The sequence below is a fragment of the Archocentrus centrarchus genome, chromosome 6 (assembly GCF_007364275.1).
Source record: "Archocentrus centrarchus isolate MPI-CPG fArcCen1 chromosome 6, fArcCen1, whole genome shotgun sequence".
NCBI lineage: Eukaryota > Metazoa > Chordata > Actinopteri > Cichliformes > Cichlidae > Archocentrus > Archocentrus centrarchus.
In genome coordinates, this window is record NC_044351.1 from 6947246 (window position 1) to 6964613 (window position 17368).

General features: G+C 42.1%; 1 protein-coding gene across 1 annotated transcript in view; it reads right to left on the reverse strand.

Annotated features, from left to right (window-relative positions):
* The window catches only part of LOC115781267 (metabotropic glutamate receptor 8-like), a 290231-nt gene extending 284732 nt beyond the window's left edge, over positions 1 to 5499 (reverse strand). Inside the window, exon 1 of the mRNA XM_030730834.1 lies at positions 4780 to 5499. Within this exon, the coding sequence (XP_030586694.1) occupies positions 4780 to 5322 (543 nt within the window). The 5' untranslated portion in view covers positions 5323 to 5499. The remainder of the gene's footprint in view (positions 1 to 4779) is intronic.
* Positions 5500 to 17368: the final 11869 nt, after the last annotated feature.

The window sequence follows — 17368 nt, forward strand, 5'->3', positions numbered from 1 at the left end:
TGCAAGAAGTTGCAAGCAAGTTTAGTGATGAAGACGTTCTGATGAAGCTGGCCTGTCTCAGTAATATATTTGGAAAGCTTAACAATTCAAATCTTCAGTTTCAAGGCAGAGCCAAGCATCTTCCTCACATCAAATCAGTGCATTCACTCAAAAACTTGCGAAGTATAGCAGGTGACTTGATGAAGGAAATGTTTATTCCTTTGAGAATCTGAATGAATTTGCTGAAGTAAATGAACTGAGACCTCGCACAGTGATCCCATGTCTTAAAGAGCACATCTCTTTTCTGTGAGCATTTTTTTCAGTTCTTCTGAAACAATAATGCTCAATATGACTAAGTGAGAGATCAGTTTAATGCAGCGGCACCTGCTGATTTCACTTCTGCTGAAATAAACCAGCTCATCAGGATGACCTCTGACTCCACCCTCAGGCTGAGGTTTGCTGCACAGACATGGAGTTCTGGCTTTGTGTGGAGAGGGAGCATCCACTCATAGGACAAAGAGCTGTGGGTATTCTGCTTCCCTTTGACACGTCTTGTCTCTGTGAGATGGGTTTTTCTGGTGTTGCCTCACTGAAAACAAAGTATAGATCTAGGCTGACCACTGAACATGACTTGAGAGTGGTGGTATCACTCCTGCAACCTTGTTTTGAAAAGCTGTGCAGTGAAAAACAGGCTCATTGCAGCCACAAAGAGTGAGTATTAAAATTTCACTAAATTATTTTTTTCATCTCTCTTTACAATTTTCTACATTTGTTCTCTTTGATATAGACTGGATTTGATTATTGGTTCTCTGGCGCAGGGCAAATTCTATTTAATTTGTCTCTATTTTTTTCCAAAAAAGTGCAGAATAAAGTGAAATCTATTTTATTTGCACAACTCACTGAAAAATTCAATGTGAAGGAGTTTGTTGGGAACACATTTTCCCAGTCCATCCATCCATCCATCTATCCATCCATCCTCTTCCGCTTATCCTGTTCAGGGTAGCCGGGGGTCTGGAACCTATCCCAGCTATCATAGGGAGAGAGGCAGGGTACACCCTGTATAGGTCGCCAGCCTGTTGCAAGGCTAACACAGAGAGACAGATAACCAATCACACTCACATTCACACCCAGTCCATAGCAGTATAATTAGCAAGCCTGATTTTTTCCCCATTGAGATCACATGTGTTTTCAAAGTGTCCCTTTAAGTTTTTGCGCAGTGTACTATGCAAATGGACTGAGAGAATATCACAGTTTCAGATCGAGTATCTCACCTCTTACTGTCTGAAGAGGTAGGAGAATGCTTTTATTTACAGCAAATCTCCTTGCAATCAAGAAAGGGAATATTAATTTATTCTTGCCAACAGAGGGGCTAAAAATGTCAAATTTAACCTCTGGAGAAAAAATATTGCAAAGGGGGAAAGATTGTACAGTCAAGAAATGTTTTGCCCTCTGTGGAGAAGGAATTAGATCAGCACATGTCATGACAATCCAGTAATTAAGCCACTATTGATGGCAAATTTTTTGCAATAACTGATTATGTGACATAGAAAATGAAGTCAAGAAAACCTTCACAATAGCAATACATATTGACCTTTGTAAAAAGGACCAGACCTTTTGCATGGGAAAAAAAAAAGAATTAAAAGACTGATCTTGTATGACCAGTATAGCCACAGGAGTCAGAATGAAGTGTTTCACAGGAGTGTTCCCATTGTCCCTATGTAGTCAGTAAAATGATACTACTGATAACAAGACCTCTCTTACACCTGCATGTCTTCTCTAATGGTCAGAAGGTTGCGGTTTGAAAAAAGATGTTAGGTTATACAGAATTCTTTGGACCCTAGGGTAAATTGATGTTTCACATCAGTAAACAATTTCTCTGAGTCTGAGTTGCTAGTGTCAAGTCTTATTGAATACAACATAATATTCAATTTGCAAAGCTGCCACTTACAAATGTGCAGCACATTCAGTCATCAAATCTGATTTCAAAACATCAAATGGTGATGGGAAAATACACTTTTTAGGTTTTACATCAGCACATCACAAAACAATGGGCAATGTCATAGAAATTAATTTACAAACACCCCATGGATATATCTCAAATGTTCATTTTGTGAAATGGTGCACCCAGTTTTTAAGTCAAGGACTTAAAAAGTCAAGGACTTAAAAACTACTCTACCTGGATGCAGTATCTGAGTATGGATGTCTGATGGCGTATCAGTGCCTATCATAGTATCTTAACTGAGAGCATGCTTAGTCTTTTCAATCATCCCTGTTGTCTGTCAATGTCTTGACTGTAACTAAAGGATGAAACAGCACTGGTGAAGAAACCTCTGCATCAGCATAATCTTGCTATTCCCATCACCACTCCCCCCTCTCCTCCACCACCCCTGGAGGCATCTCCAGCTAATTTTAGATAAGCGATGTTGTTGGGCCTTTCCATCCTCATTAAGCTGGTTGGGTTCTAACACACATAGACCCACACAAACACACACACAAATCATACAGCTCATGACTAATTTAACACTGTGGAATATGTCTACTGCTGTGCACAGCAATTCGCTGCCTTCAGACACAGTTTGTCTGCACATGCTGCAGAGAATGAGGCAACAGCTGTGATCAACTTTTTATGTCAACTTTATGTATGCTGTATCCAGCTGTGAGGGAGGATAAAACTTGAGCTACGTCCACACTGAAAGCAATTCACAGTGACATGGTGGCCATAGGTCATAGAAAGTCAAGGATATTCAGCGACTTCGAGCAACTACAGGTACAACAACTGGTGGTGACATGAAGTGTGTGGGACTAAGATCAACTTTCTTCACATCCCAGGTGAGTTACTGAAGTGACTGCCAATGACTGCCTGGGTATGGACACAGAAAACACTAGGGGCATGTAAACAAAGACTTTGACAAAGACTAATGAGAAGACAGCACTACTTATACACAGAAGAGCAATCATGGAAGTGGAGAAAACAGGGTAAAACTACATACAGATTAACTAAATTTCAGTTGATGAGGAGAAGCAAAATGAAGAGCAAGGCACAAAGAACAACTTATTAAGCAGGAAGTGAGAAATGATAACTAAATGAGGAAACACAAATAAACTTAATATAAAAGAATTGACAGAGGATGAACACTGAGGGAAGACCTAAACTAATACAACCAGGAACTAAGAATGTGACTAAGTACACCAAGAAAAATACATAAAGGAAAAATAAACCCTAAGCAAACTAAAATCAATCAGAATATTTGGTAACGCTTTCTTACGGCATAATTAAAAATAATTACGGTGTAATTCAACATAACTAAAATTTACTTACAGGATAGTTACGGCCTAAGGGCGGGCCTTAAAAGAAAGCGTTACCGAATATTTAAATAAAACTTGACAGTCCAGAAACTCATTGCTTGTCCATGGGGCTAGACAGAAGAGATGTAGCAGCTCTGGGGTCAGCCATGGAGGCTGAACTACTGGCTCATGTTTAGGCTGCTCAGATTCAGGTACTTCAGGCTCAGACTCGGGCAGCCCAGGACCTACAGGCTCAGGTGGCAGAGCCAGAGGTTTTGCTGATTCTGGAAACTTTGCAGGTTTTGGGTCCACAAGCACAGGAGACTCTAAAGGCTTGAGGTCCTTTGGTTGATCTGGATGCTCAGATGGCCAAGGCTCAGGATAGTCAAGATGCTGCAAAATGTAGCTTGCATATTGCAAAATTAGGGAAAAAGTTCCTAATGTTAATAACAAGTCATAGAATCAAAGTGAAAATACTTGTTTAAAAAATCCAAAGTTATTTAAAGACAGAAACTGAGATTAAAAAAAAATAAATAAAAAATACTGTGCTTAGAAAAACCAGGCTCAGGGAGGGGCAGTCATCTATTGTGACCAGTTGGGGCTGAGGGGAGGGAGACAGAACAAAAGACATGCTGTGGAAGAGAGCCAGAGATTAATAATAACTAATGATTAAATGCAGAGCGGTGTATTAACACATGAGTGAAAAAAGGTGAATGAATAAGAAATACTCAGCAGCTTAGGGCTATTGTATTATAACTAAGGGAAAGTTCAGGGTCACCTGATCCAGCCCTAACTATAAGCTTTGTCACAAAGGAAAGTTTTAAGCTTAATCTTACAAATAGAGTGGGTGTCTTTTTCCCAAATAATTTTATATTAGATAAGACATGAAACTAGAGATGGAGACCATAAACTGATCAAAGTATTTCCCATCGACTGCTATACAACCTGACTTAGCCATTGGAATACACTCCATGATTGAGACAAGAATTCTGTCTAGAGGTGAGCATGTTTACATAATCTCAACAATTAATTTTTTTCATTAAACTGATTCTCAGTAAAATATGCAGAAGATTAATTTTTATCATTTTAATGGCTATAAATGTCCTTTAATTTATAAAGCCTTCAAAACAACCATGAGGTCAAAATAATGATTTTAAAGATTATATCTGAGACAACAAAAATTAGCTTTCTAATTCTAAGAGCTGCCATTACAGAAATATCAATAACCACTAATGTGAGTGACAGTGTATAAATGCCATCTAGCAGGTAGATATCATAGCAGTCATCTTGAGTAAAACAATAAGTGATCCAAAGTCCCCAAGTACTACATTGTGTTGTTGTAGCCTAATTTGTCATTCATCATGACAACTACTACCAAGCAACAACCACAAACTTCCGCTGTCTGATCCAACCTACAACCATTCCCCAAACCTAACCTAAACATGCATCAGATCACAGTTAAAATCGAGCATCAGCCTTAAAAAGCTCCAAGGAATCAATGCAGCATTCTCTTACTTTGAACAGTCGCAGGATGTTTGCCACCATGATAGATACAGAGCTGGCCGATGCCCCGATGACACCCGCAACTTTATCTGGCTTGGCAAAGATGGGCGGTTCTCCATTAGCACAGCGAACATCAGAGCCATCCCTCTCAATGAGTGCCTGAACAAAAGTAAGTGACTGCTCCAGGGCATAGGTGTCACGGGAACATGTGTCCAGGATTCGTGCTCCGAGTGTCACATTGGGCAGCAGGTCTGGGTCCTTGTTGATGAGGTCAATGGCAAATAGCATAGCCTCCAGTCGATGGATGCCCTTCTCCTTCTTCAGCTCACCACATGGCACACCCCTCTCACCACGGGCATGCACAGGGAACAAGCCACCCAGAATGATGTCACCATCTAGGCGGATTGAATGGGTGTACTCTTGTGAGCCCTGCTGGGAGTCTGCCAACACAGCGAGCTTCTGGGAGGTGGAACCTAGCAGCCACCAGCTCTTTAGTATCAGTAGAGAGAGGAAGCAGTGATTGTAGACAGTTGGGGGCTTCAAACCCCTCGCCATTTTGCAGTAAGTAGAGGTGCAGGAAAAGGGAGTGGTGATATTATCCCGTAGTCAGTCAGACGAAGATACAGGCTGTGTAATATGGGAAGGATAGACCAGAGCGTGGAATCTCCCTTCACCCAGGGCAGGGTTGACCAAGGCAGGCAGGTCCACCTATAAGCAGTGACCCGAAGGATTTCCTGTAGTACAGGTTCCTGTGGTAAGGTCACTTCTAAGTCTCTAGTCTCTACAGCTACAGCTTCACATTCTTCTGGAGACCTGCTGGAGACAAATGAGGAAAAAAAAAATCCAGATCAGTAACCAAACATTTAAAGCAGAGATGCTAATTCTGGGCAGAGGCATGCCACAGAGTTTCTGTGTAATCTCTCTACTTTGTTCACATACACAAATCAAGCATAACATTATGACCACCTGCCTAATAGTGTGTTGGATCCCTTTTTGCTGCCAAAACAGGCCTGACCCATTGAATCACGGACTCCACAAGAGATGCAGTTTTGGAGATGCACTTACCCAGTCATCTAGCCATCACAATCTGGCCCTCAATCTATTAATCTCACTCAAACCCTTAGGCATGCCCATCCATCCATCCATTTTCTTCCGCTTATCCGGGGCCGGGTCGCGGGGGCAGAAGCCTAAGCAGAGAAGCCCAGGCTTCCCTCTCCCCAGCCACCTCTTCCAGCTCATCCGGAGGGACCCCAAGGCGTTCCCAGGCCAGCCGAGATACATAATCTCTCCAGCGTGTCCTGGGTCTACCACGGGGCCTCTTCCCGGTGGGACATGCCCGGAACACCTCACCCAGGAAGCGGCCAGGAGGCATCCTAATCAGATGCCCGAGCCACCTCAACTGGCTCCTTTCGATGTGGAGGAGCAGCGGCTCTACTCTGAGCCCCTCCCGGATGGCCGCACTCCTCACCTTATCTCTAAGGGAGAGACCAGCCACCCTTCGAAGGAAACTCATTTCTGCCGCTTGTATTCGCGATCTTATTCTTTCGGTCACTACCCAAATCTCGTGACCATAGGTGAGGGTAGGAACGTAGATCAACCGGTAAATCGAGAGCTTCGCTTTTACGCTAAGCTCCCTCTTCACCACAACAGACCGGTGCAGTGTCTGCATCACTGCAGAAGCAGCCCCGATCCGCCTGTCGATCTCCCGTTCCCTTCTCCCATCACTCGTGAACAAGACCCCGAGATACTTAAACTCCTCCCCTTGAGGCAAGAACTCGTTCCTGAGCCGGAGAGGGCACTCCACCCTTTTCCGGCTGAGGACCATGGCCTCAGACTTAGAGGTGCTGATTCTCATGCCAGCCGCTTCACACTCGGCTGCGAACCGTTCCACTGCGAGCTGGAGGCCACCCCCTGATGAAGCCAACAGGACCGCATCATCTGCAAAGAGCAGAGATGAGACTCTGAGGCCACCAAGGAAGAAGCCTTCCACCACCTGGCTATGCCTAGAAATTCTGTCCATAAAAATTATGAACAGAATCGGTGACAAAGGGCAGCCCTGACGGAGTCCAACACCCACAGGAAACGAATCCGACTTATTACCGGCTATACGGACCAAGCTCTCACTGTGGTTGTGCAAGGACTGAATGGCCCGCAACAATGGGCATGCCCATTTTTCTTATTACCAACACATTAACATTGAAGAAAAAAATGTTCACTTTCTTCTTCATATATCCCACCCACTAAAAAGTGATATGATGAAGAGATAATCTGTGTCACTTCACCTGTCAGTGGTCATAAAGTTATGCTTGATTGGTGTAAATGCAGATTCTTCTTCACACACCAAGGTTAATTATGGACTTCCTCACGGTTCCATCTATGAGGTTTTTAAGATAAGATGGGGCCTGATTATTCAAGGAATTGTATGTGAGAAGAAGAATTTTAACAGGGAGCCAATAAAAAGAAGTCTATATGGCAGAAATATGCTTTCTAGTCCCTGTCACTACTCTGGCTGCAGCATTTTGTATTAGCTGAAGATTTTTCAGTTAGCTTTTAGGACAGCCTAATAATAATGAATTACAATAGTACAGCCTAGAAGTAATAAATGCATGAATTAGCTTTACGGCATCACTCTGAGGCAGGATATTTCTAATTTTAGAAATACTGCGCGGATCCAAGTAAGCAGTCCTACATATTTGTTTATTATGTGCACTGAAGGACATATCTTGGTCAAAAATTATCCAAGATTCCTCACAGTGTTTCTGGAGGCCAAAGTAATGCCATCCAGAGTAAGTATCTGGTTAGACACCATGGTTCTAAGATTTGTGGGGTTGATTAAAGGACTTCAGTTTTATCTGAATTTAGAAACAGAAAATAAGAGGTCATCCATGCTTTTATGTCTTTAAGTCATTCCTACAGTTTAACAAATTGATGTGCATCATCTGACTTCATGGATAGATAAAGTACTTTTAATACCTATGGCATGCTCTAATCTCTGTACTAAAATATTATGGTCAACAGTATCAAAAGCTGCACTGAGGTCCAGCAGGACAAGTGCAGAGATGAGTCCACTGTCAGAGGCCATGAAAAGATCATTTGCAACTTTCACTAATGCTCTTTCTGTACTGTGATGAATTCTGAAACCTGACTGAAACTCTTCAAATAAACCGTTCCTCTGAAGATGATCAGTTAGCTGTTTTACAACTACTCTTTCACAAATTTTTGAGCAAAAAGGAAGGTAAGTGTCTAATTGGCTTAGACAGCTGGGTCAAATGCCATCCATCCATCCATTCACTTTTGCTCATCCCGTTCAGGGTCACGGGGGGGGGGGGGGGGGGGGGGGGGGCTGGAGCCTATCCCAGCTGTCATAGGGCGAGAGGCAGGGTACACCCTGAACAGGCCGCCAGCCTGTCACAGGGTCAACACAGAGAGACAAACAACCTTTCACCCTCATGCTCTCAGCCACACCTATGGGCAATTTAGTGTAGCCAATTAACCTAACCCCAGTAAATGCATGTCTTTGGAATGTGGGAGGAAACCAGAGTACCCAGAGGAAACCCACGCAAGCACGGGGAGAACATGCAAACTCCACACAGAGAGAGGGAGAGACCTGGGCCAAGGTGGAATTGAACCCAGGCCTTCCAGATTGTTATTCTGTGAGGCAGCAGTGCTAACCACTGCGCCACCGTGCTGCCCACTGGGTCAAATGATGGGTTTTAATTACTGCCACCTTAAAAGCCTGTGGTACATAGCCAACTAATTAAGACAGCTTGATCATATTTAAGATTGAAGCATCAATTAATGGTAAGACTTCTTTGAGCAGTCTAATAGGAATGGAATCTAATAAACGTTTGGAGGAAGTAACTATTGAAGTTAACTCAGAAAGATAATCAGAGAAAGAGCATCTAGATAAATTTTATTTGTGAAGAAACTCATTAAGTCATTACTAGTTAAAACTAAAGGAATGCTCAAGTCAGCAGAGGGCTCACTCTTTGCCTGGCTACAGTGCTGAAAAAAAAGCGTGGGATTGTTCTTATTTTCATCAATTAATGATGAATAGTAAGATGTCCAAGCTTTATGGAGGGCTTTCTTTTAGAGCAACAATCTCTTTTTTTTCAGGCTAAATGAGGATCTTCTAAATTAGTGAGATGCCATTTCCTCTTCAATTTATGGGTTATGTGTTTTAACCTGCACGTTTGTGAGTTATTCCACAGAACCCGGGAGGATTTAAGGCTGGCCTTTTCAGAGGAGTCACATTATCCAAAGTCTTATGCAGTGCCAATGTAAAACATAATCTACCTCACTGGAAGTAGAGTTTAGGCACCTACTCTGCACTGTGCTTTCAGAAAGACTCCTACTGCAATATATATATATATATATATATATATATATATATATATATATATATATATATATAAGCGAGAGAGAGAGAGAGAAAAAGAGACAGAGAAAGAGAGAGAGAGAGAGAGAGAAAAAGAGAGAGAGAGAGAGATCATTTAAGGAGACAGGAAGAAGATATTGACAATGCAAGGTTAAGGTGAAGACCATCTACAAGAAACCTAAATGTTAAAGTTTTAGGTCTATGAAGCCATTGCACCCTTCATATATGTGACCATAAGAGGAAAACTGATCTAGATCATTTGCATGGTAAAAAACAAAGCAAAACAAAAAAACCCCACAGACATGCACAAGCTTCCCTAAAAGAGAATGGCTGTGGGCTCCATGGAAGACCCCAGTTTTGAAAGAGAAAAACTGTGGTATGCAGAAAAGTAGAGGAAGCTCAATTTTGGTATGGGTGCTGCTGCTACATTTGATTGGGGCTGCCTTTAATGTGACCAGTGAAAAGTGTGTAATACCCCATTCACAAACCGGTACAATCTGATGCAATTCTTTGATGAAGTAACATGTTACAAAGTAACTATTTAGAGTACTGATTACCTTTTGTAACAAGTGGTTTGCAGTTCAACTTCAGCTGGTAAGTGAGACTTTTGGGGACAACCTTTACATTGAGAAGTTAAATGCTTTCATTTTTGATTGATTTTGAGTGATAGGGATGGAAATCAGAGTAACTCAGTTACTATGTCGGTCACAATAATGATGATACAATGATACACGGATTCTGAAATACATTTTAAGTACATCACAATTTCTGTATGAAATAAACAAGACAATAGTGTTTATGCAAGGATAAGCACCAGTTTGAGTGGCCTTCATGTTTTCCAAATGGCACAACTTGTAGTATGCCATTTAGGAGCCCTTGTGACAGTGATTGGTACTGTTGTTCTTCTAAGGACACCAAATTATACCATCTTTCAATTCTGGAGAAAAGAAGAAAAGCATTTTGAACTATCTGTATTAAGAGAACAAATTAAGCTATTCACATATTAGGTTTGTCCAAAATTGATTCTCAGATACTAATGCCAATACTAAAAAAAAAAAAAACTATCAGTTTAGATATTCATTTGTAACAGTATCAATACCAACAGTACTATCTTTGTCTCCTGCACGTGACACACAACATAACACAGTACTACTGCAGGTACAGGTAGGCCCCTCCTCTCACTAGGAGTAGCTGACATTCACGATACTGAACAACATTTTAGCAGAAATTTTCAAGAGGTCAGTAAAGCTCCCATTTCAACAATATTGAAGTCCATCCATCCATCCATCCATCCATCCATCCATCCATCCATCCATTCTCTTCCGCTTATCCGGGGCCGGGTCTCGGGGGCAGGAGCCTAAGCAGAGAAGCCCAGGCTTCCCTCTCCGCAGCCACCTCCTCCAGCTCATCCAGAGGGATCCCAAGGCGTTCCCAGGCCAACCGAGAGATATAATCTCCCCAGCGTGTCCTGGGTCTACCACGGGGCCTCCTCCCAGTGGGACATGCCTGGAACACCTCACCCAAGAAGCGGCCAGGAGGCATCCTAATCAGATGCCCTCAACTGGCTCCTTTCGATGTGGAGGAGCAGGGGCTCTACTCTGAGCCCCTCCCAGATGGCTGCACTCCTCACCTTATCTCTAAGGGAGAGGCCAGCCACCCTTCGAAGGAAACTCATTTCTGCCGCTTGTATTCGTGATCTTATTCTTCGGTCACTACCCAAATCTCGTGACCATAGGTGAGGGTAGGAACGTAGATCAACCGGTAAATCGAGAGCTTCGATTTTACACTAAGCTCCCTCGTCACCACGACAGACCGGTGCAGCATCCGCATCACTGCAGAAGCAGCCCCGATCCGTCTGTCGATCTCCCGTTCCCTTTTCCCATCACTCGTGAACAAGACTCCAAGATACTTGAACTCCTCCACTTGGGGCAAGAACTCGTTCCCGAGCCGGAGAGGGTGCTCCACCCTTTTCTGGCTGAGGACCATGGCCTCAGACTTAGAGGTGCTGATTCTCATGCCGGCCGCTTCACACTCGGCTGTGAACCGTTCCACTGCGAGCTGGAGGCTACCCCCTGATGAAGCCAACAGGACCGCATCATCTACAAAGAGCAGAGATGAGACTCTGAGGCCACCAAGGAAGTAGCCTTCTGCCACCTGGCTACGCCTAGAAATTCTGTCCATAAAAATTATGAACAGAATTGGTGACCAACACCCACAGGAAACGAATCCGACTTATTACCGGCTATACGGACCAAGCTCTCACTGCGGTTGTACAGAGACTGAATGGCCCACAACAACGGGCCAGACACCCCATACTTCCGCAGGACCTCCCAAAGGATACCCCAAGGGACACGGTTGAATGCCTTCTCCAAGTCCACAAAGCACATGTAGACTGGTTGGGCAAACTCCCACGCACACTCGAATATCCTTGAGAGGATAAAGAGCTGGTCCAGCGTTCTGCGACCAGGACGAAAACCGCATTGTTCCACCTGGATCCGAGGTTCGACTAACGGACGGACCCTCCTTTCCAGCACCCTGGCATAGACCTTACCGGGGAGGCTGAGGAGTGTGATCCCCCGAAAGTTGGAGCACACCCTCCGGTCTCCCTTCTTAAAGATGGGGACCACCACCCCGGTCTGCCAATCCAGTGGCACTGCCCCAGATCTCCACGCAATGTTGCAGAGGCGTGTTAACCAAGACAGCCCTACAACATCCAGAGCCTTCAGGAACTCAGGGTGAATCTCGTCCACCCCAGGGGCCCTGCCACCAAGGAGTTGTTTAACAGCCTCAGTGACCTCACCCCCACCCACAATATTGAAGTATTCAATTCAATTTTATTTACAGTACCAGTCAAAAATTTGAATGAGTGAGTGTGTCCAAACTTTTACCTGGTATAATATATAGCACCAAATAAAAGTCACCTCAAGACACTTTATATTATAAGGTAAAGACCCAACAATAATACAGAGAAAGGCCCAACAATCAGATGACCCCCTATGAGCAAGAACTTCCAGTATAAAATTCTTGCCAAATCAAGCATGCAGATATGTTACGAGTTTGAGTGTGTGTGCATGTATGATTGGTAACAGTTTTTCTTTTACGAGACCATGCAGTGACAATAAAGACATTCATTCATTCATACAGTTCCATCTGCTGTGGCAACCACTGTGGAAATAAGGGAGCAGCCTTTATGTGGTTTACCTTTATTCGATAACTCCATTGGCCATCTGTTTGTGTTTAAAAACAAAGTCCCAGATTGAACCTGAGAAAAGTTGTCATGGTTTGGCTGTGTGGTGGAAGGGTAGGACATAAATGCAGGACGCGTGACACGGAGCTAAACTTTGACAGCTTTATTATGCTGAGGCTCACAGGAGAAAATAAACAAAACAACAAAATCTCAACCAAGGCCAAACCACAAAACAAGCCTGGGAGAACTAGGGAATACGTAAACTGGGAAACACACACAGCAGGAAGGAGCAACACAGACAATGACGCAACAATGATCAGATGAAAACTGAGGGCTTAAATACACAGCAGGTAATCAGGGCAAGAGGAAACAGCAGGGCACAACAGGTGAAGCAAATGAAACTAATAACAAGGGAAGCAAAACTAAACACAAAGCACAGAGAACACAAGACTGTCAAAATAATACAGGAAGTGACTAAACAAGGAACACGCACATAGACACTGGACAGAGATGCAGACCTGAAACTGAAGAATACGAAAGAAAATTAATAAACATAATCAGAGAAATAACTGAAACAAATCCAAGAAAACACAAAACACTGGGCCACCGGCCCAGGACCATGACAAAAGTCTATGAGCAACTAGACAGAAACAGTGGCAGCCTACCTTACCAACTCTATTTGATCAGGAACAAAATTATAGAGCCAAGTCAAGCACAGCACTACTTCAGACAAACTAATTTCAAACAAAAAAATTGTCTTTTTTTATTTATCGGCACTACATTAAGAGAATCTTAAAAAATTTGACACACACACACACACTATATATATATATATATATATATATATATATATATATACATACACACACATATATACATCATTCAGTTTAACAGTAATGTTCTCGCTGATATTATTGTTTGTATTGTTGTAAGCTTCTTTTTTTTTTAATGCCTTGCTCCTGTGGTATCGAACGGTATATAGCATATATAGCATTTTCCCTGGTATCTGTATGGAGTTTCAATTTCTAGTATTGTAACAGTCCCACCTCATATACTGTAGTTATTTTGTTCAAGTTTACCCACACCTGGTCATATAAATGTATTTCAACAGGTGATGGTTGAACTGTGAGTTTCTGTCCACCTTAGGGACTCTATGGTACATATCCAGACTGGATGATTCTCTGCTGACAGCAGATTCCAGATAAATAAATAGTCACCGAGTTCTTATTGGGTGCTGCAGGAGCGAAAACTGTATACACACGTTGTCTGTAGCTCACTTTCTTTGTAGCTCACTGATTCCTACGTCTTTCTTCTCTTAATTTCTCATATTTTTCAGTCTTTTCCACATCTCTCTCTCTATCATTAACACACACGCTTAGTGAACCTAAGCATACACACTTTCATCTTAACGGCCCCGTAAACATCTACGCTATTAAACAAACTTGGATGCGCACACGCCGGCCAAAGCGCGTGAACGCACTCACGCGTTGTCACGAGCCTAAAGACTTTCACAGTTTTACAGTATAGACAAGCATATTACACTAAGTCACTAAGACTCGTGTATTAAAAAAATAATAATAATCGCGTGTGAGCACAACGGGTGACTTCAACAGTGCACGTGCACGCGCACAATTGAGTCAGTTGCATTCAGAACTTGTTACAATCACAAAATCTGTATTTTTCTCTGAAACATAGAAACGGCATGAGATCACGCAGCAAAGCGAAGGCATCACTGTAGTTTGATATTAAATGATTATCAACTCGGGCCAATAACATGTAACGTACTTTGTATGTACCTGTACCTGTTACAACAACTCCTGCAAATGTTTTCATGTGTTCAGGAATTTGATTTCGTAGCAAGAACAGGTTTTTCCTCCTTTTCCAGGTCAGCCAGATGTGTCTCCAGCTGTTTGTCACATTACAGAAAACATGTTCCATCAAATTCTTCCACTGGGATTCAGTCCAGCATCCATACACCAAAATAGTGATAGCAAAATCCACATTTTCTCCCGTGTGTGCAGTTAGAGCACGGAGCTGATCATCATCATGTCAGACAGATGGTAATTTCCACTAAACATGCAGGTTTACATCACCCCTGATCACCTGCATGTATCGGTTCGACTCCCCACCGATCAGCGAGGGGAAAATGTCCGGGTCCCTCTCTTCCAGCCCTGGTTGCTCTCAGATTACTGTGGCTAGTTAAGAGAAAAGACCTTACAAGAAGCGCCGCGTCCAGAAGGGAGAAGCGCGCGTTTATCTTCGTTTCTTGCAGCTCTCTAAAGTGTGGTGAGACGCGGATATCCTACGTCACAGGAAACACGGGAGACTCACATCCATCAGACCAAACTGATGAGAGTCTGAGGGTCCAAGTAAGCTTCCCCGTCACAGAACTAGAGACAGATTTGAGCAGAGATTACATGATCATGGTCCATCCTAGTCACATCATAGAAGAGGAGAGCGTGTGCGCGCCTGTTGTCGCACACATTAAATCAATGAGCTTCATGAGACGGAGCTGGACAGCGAGAGGGGCTTTCGAGGTTCACGCAGCAGAGATCGAGGAAAGACGCACCCAAGCGGATACAAACCGCAGCTACAACTAGCTGTTGGTTCGCAGTATTATAGCACTGATTGCACGAATTCCTATATTGCGCTGTTTTTTTGTTTTTTTTCTCCAGATTCATTAAAATTTTTTAATCACTGGCTAAATACATTTACTGTCTCTATATCCATTTTTATGCTACTTTATAATCTTACTCTATTCAGATTGTACATTTCCACACATAATGACACCACAACCAAACATTAAGTGAAAATAGCCCCACCGTTTTGCTTCTAAAATGCCGAGACATTTCATACAAAAAAAAGATAGATTCCGTCAGTTCATTCACTTTTATTTAAATAATGAATGAAATCACAATTGTCACTTCAAGACCCTATGAGTAGGTAATGGTGGAAAGAGAAAAAATCCCTTTTAATGGTGAATAACCTCTGGCAGAACCAGGCTCAGGGAGAGACAGCCATCTAGCTTGATCAGTTGGGAGTGAGGGGAAAGATAAGAGAAATAAGGAGACAAGACAAAACACTGTGTGCTGAACAAAGAAAATACAGATACAGATACAGATGCTGCCAAATAGACTTGCCGCTCAGCCAGTTACCAGCTGCTCAGAGACCCCCTCCCTCTCCTGGGGCCTACTTTCCACTATAAACACACCCAGAGATGGTGCTTTCTTCACAAAAACGTGTATTATGTCAAATTGTTTTGAAAGCTTTTGTGCTTTTAAGCACACCTATATTTCACCTGCTGAAATATAAAAACTTTTTTTAAAAAAGTTAAATTTTGAAAATGTAAAATAGATGGATAAAACTACTTTTACACTGGAAATCACTCAAACTGCAAACATTTCTTCATTCATCCATTTCAATCTAATCTAATAAATAGATACAATTTAAAAGAAAGTTAAATAAAGTAAAAACTATTGTTGCACACATACTTCCTCATAGATCCAAAAGCAGGTGTGGAGGTTATGTCTGAGACAGGTCAAACCTTTCCTTTATTATTTGCTTGGGTGTTACTTTTTCAGACTTCTATTTGATTTATGAGTATGCCTTACCTTTTTTCTTGTAGGTTACAGCTTAATATTTTGATTTATCCCATAAATTTCTTTGAACTTTGATAATGTTCAAAAGTCTTGAGCCACCCATCACTTCTTATATTTTTCATAGGAGAAACCAAGCTACTGTATTTTTTTTAAAATGCTATCCAAGCTTTGTGAAGGTCTTTCAAAGTTGTTCTTTGGACATTGGCTGCTTTTAAAATCATTTTCAGTCCAGTCCTTGTACTTGAAGAGGAATGTTTTTTTGTTTGTTTGTTAAGCCACTTAACACTGAACTATGAATCATTCAAAAAAGGGATCTAACAACAGGTTTTATGAAGTGCTGAATCCAAATTTGAAATTTTTGTCCAAACTATCATCAATATGTATGGAAGAGGTCATGAGAGATGTCAGTGAATGTCTACAGCCGTCTGTAAAACACAGTGGAAGCTTTGTCATTGTTTGGGGTTCCATTTCAGGCAGTGGTGTTGGGGTTCTTTGCAAACTACATGGAATTACAAACTTAGAAAAGTACTGTCAGATTTGGATCCACCGTGTGTCATGGTCCTTGGTCTTTTACCCAGCATTTTTGAGTTTTTTTGGACATTCAAGCCTTGTTTTTGCATTCTATTCCTTTCTGGTGCATTTATTGTTTATATTTGCTTCATGTGTTCCTCTTTGGTATATTTAATCTTGTTCATAGTTCCTAGGGCTTTAGTTTAATTCCTCCTTCAGTGTTTCTTCCTCGCGTGTCGGGTTCCTTGTATTAAGCTCATTATATCTGTGTTTTCTCTGTTCAGTCACCTCACTTCCTGTTTTATTTTTTTTGGGGGGGGGGTTATATTCCTTGCATGTTGCCTTGAGTTTTGCTTCCTTTGTCTCATCTGCTGTGTTTCTCTTCAGTCATTTTTAATTTCAGTTTTTTTCCCTATTGATGTTTTTTGTTCCTGCACCCTTTTTATGTCATGGATGTGTGTGTTCTTATCAGCTTGATCTGTTCAGTCATGTCTCATTCTCCTCAGCTGTTTAGACTCCCCTAATCACCCTCCTGTGTTTATATTGCCTCGGTCTCCCTTTTTCCTTTGCCAGCTTTATCTGCTCATATTCTCCCTTAGTCCCTGTGTCCTTCCCCTTCTAGTTTTTAGGTTTAAATATAGTTTAGTTTCCTTTATACATTAAGTTGTGTGTTACTTTCTACCTGCCATCAGTTTGTCAATAAACAGCTCGCCTTTTGTTCATCTCAGTATTAAAATGAATACTGAGATGAACAATTTGGGGACTACAGCCAGGACTTGTGGACTGTGATGGTGCTGTCTTTGTGAATTGTGGTTGTTTTCCTTCTGTTTTGGTTACTTGTTGTACTGAAAGTCAACTCGCTGCTGTTTTATGATGGCCAAACACTCCTAAATATTCGTCAATCGTGGAAGTGTTGGGAACGGTTCA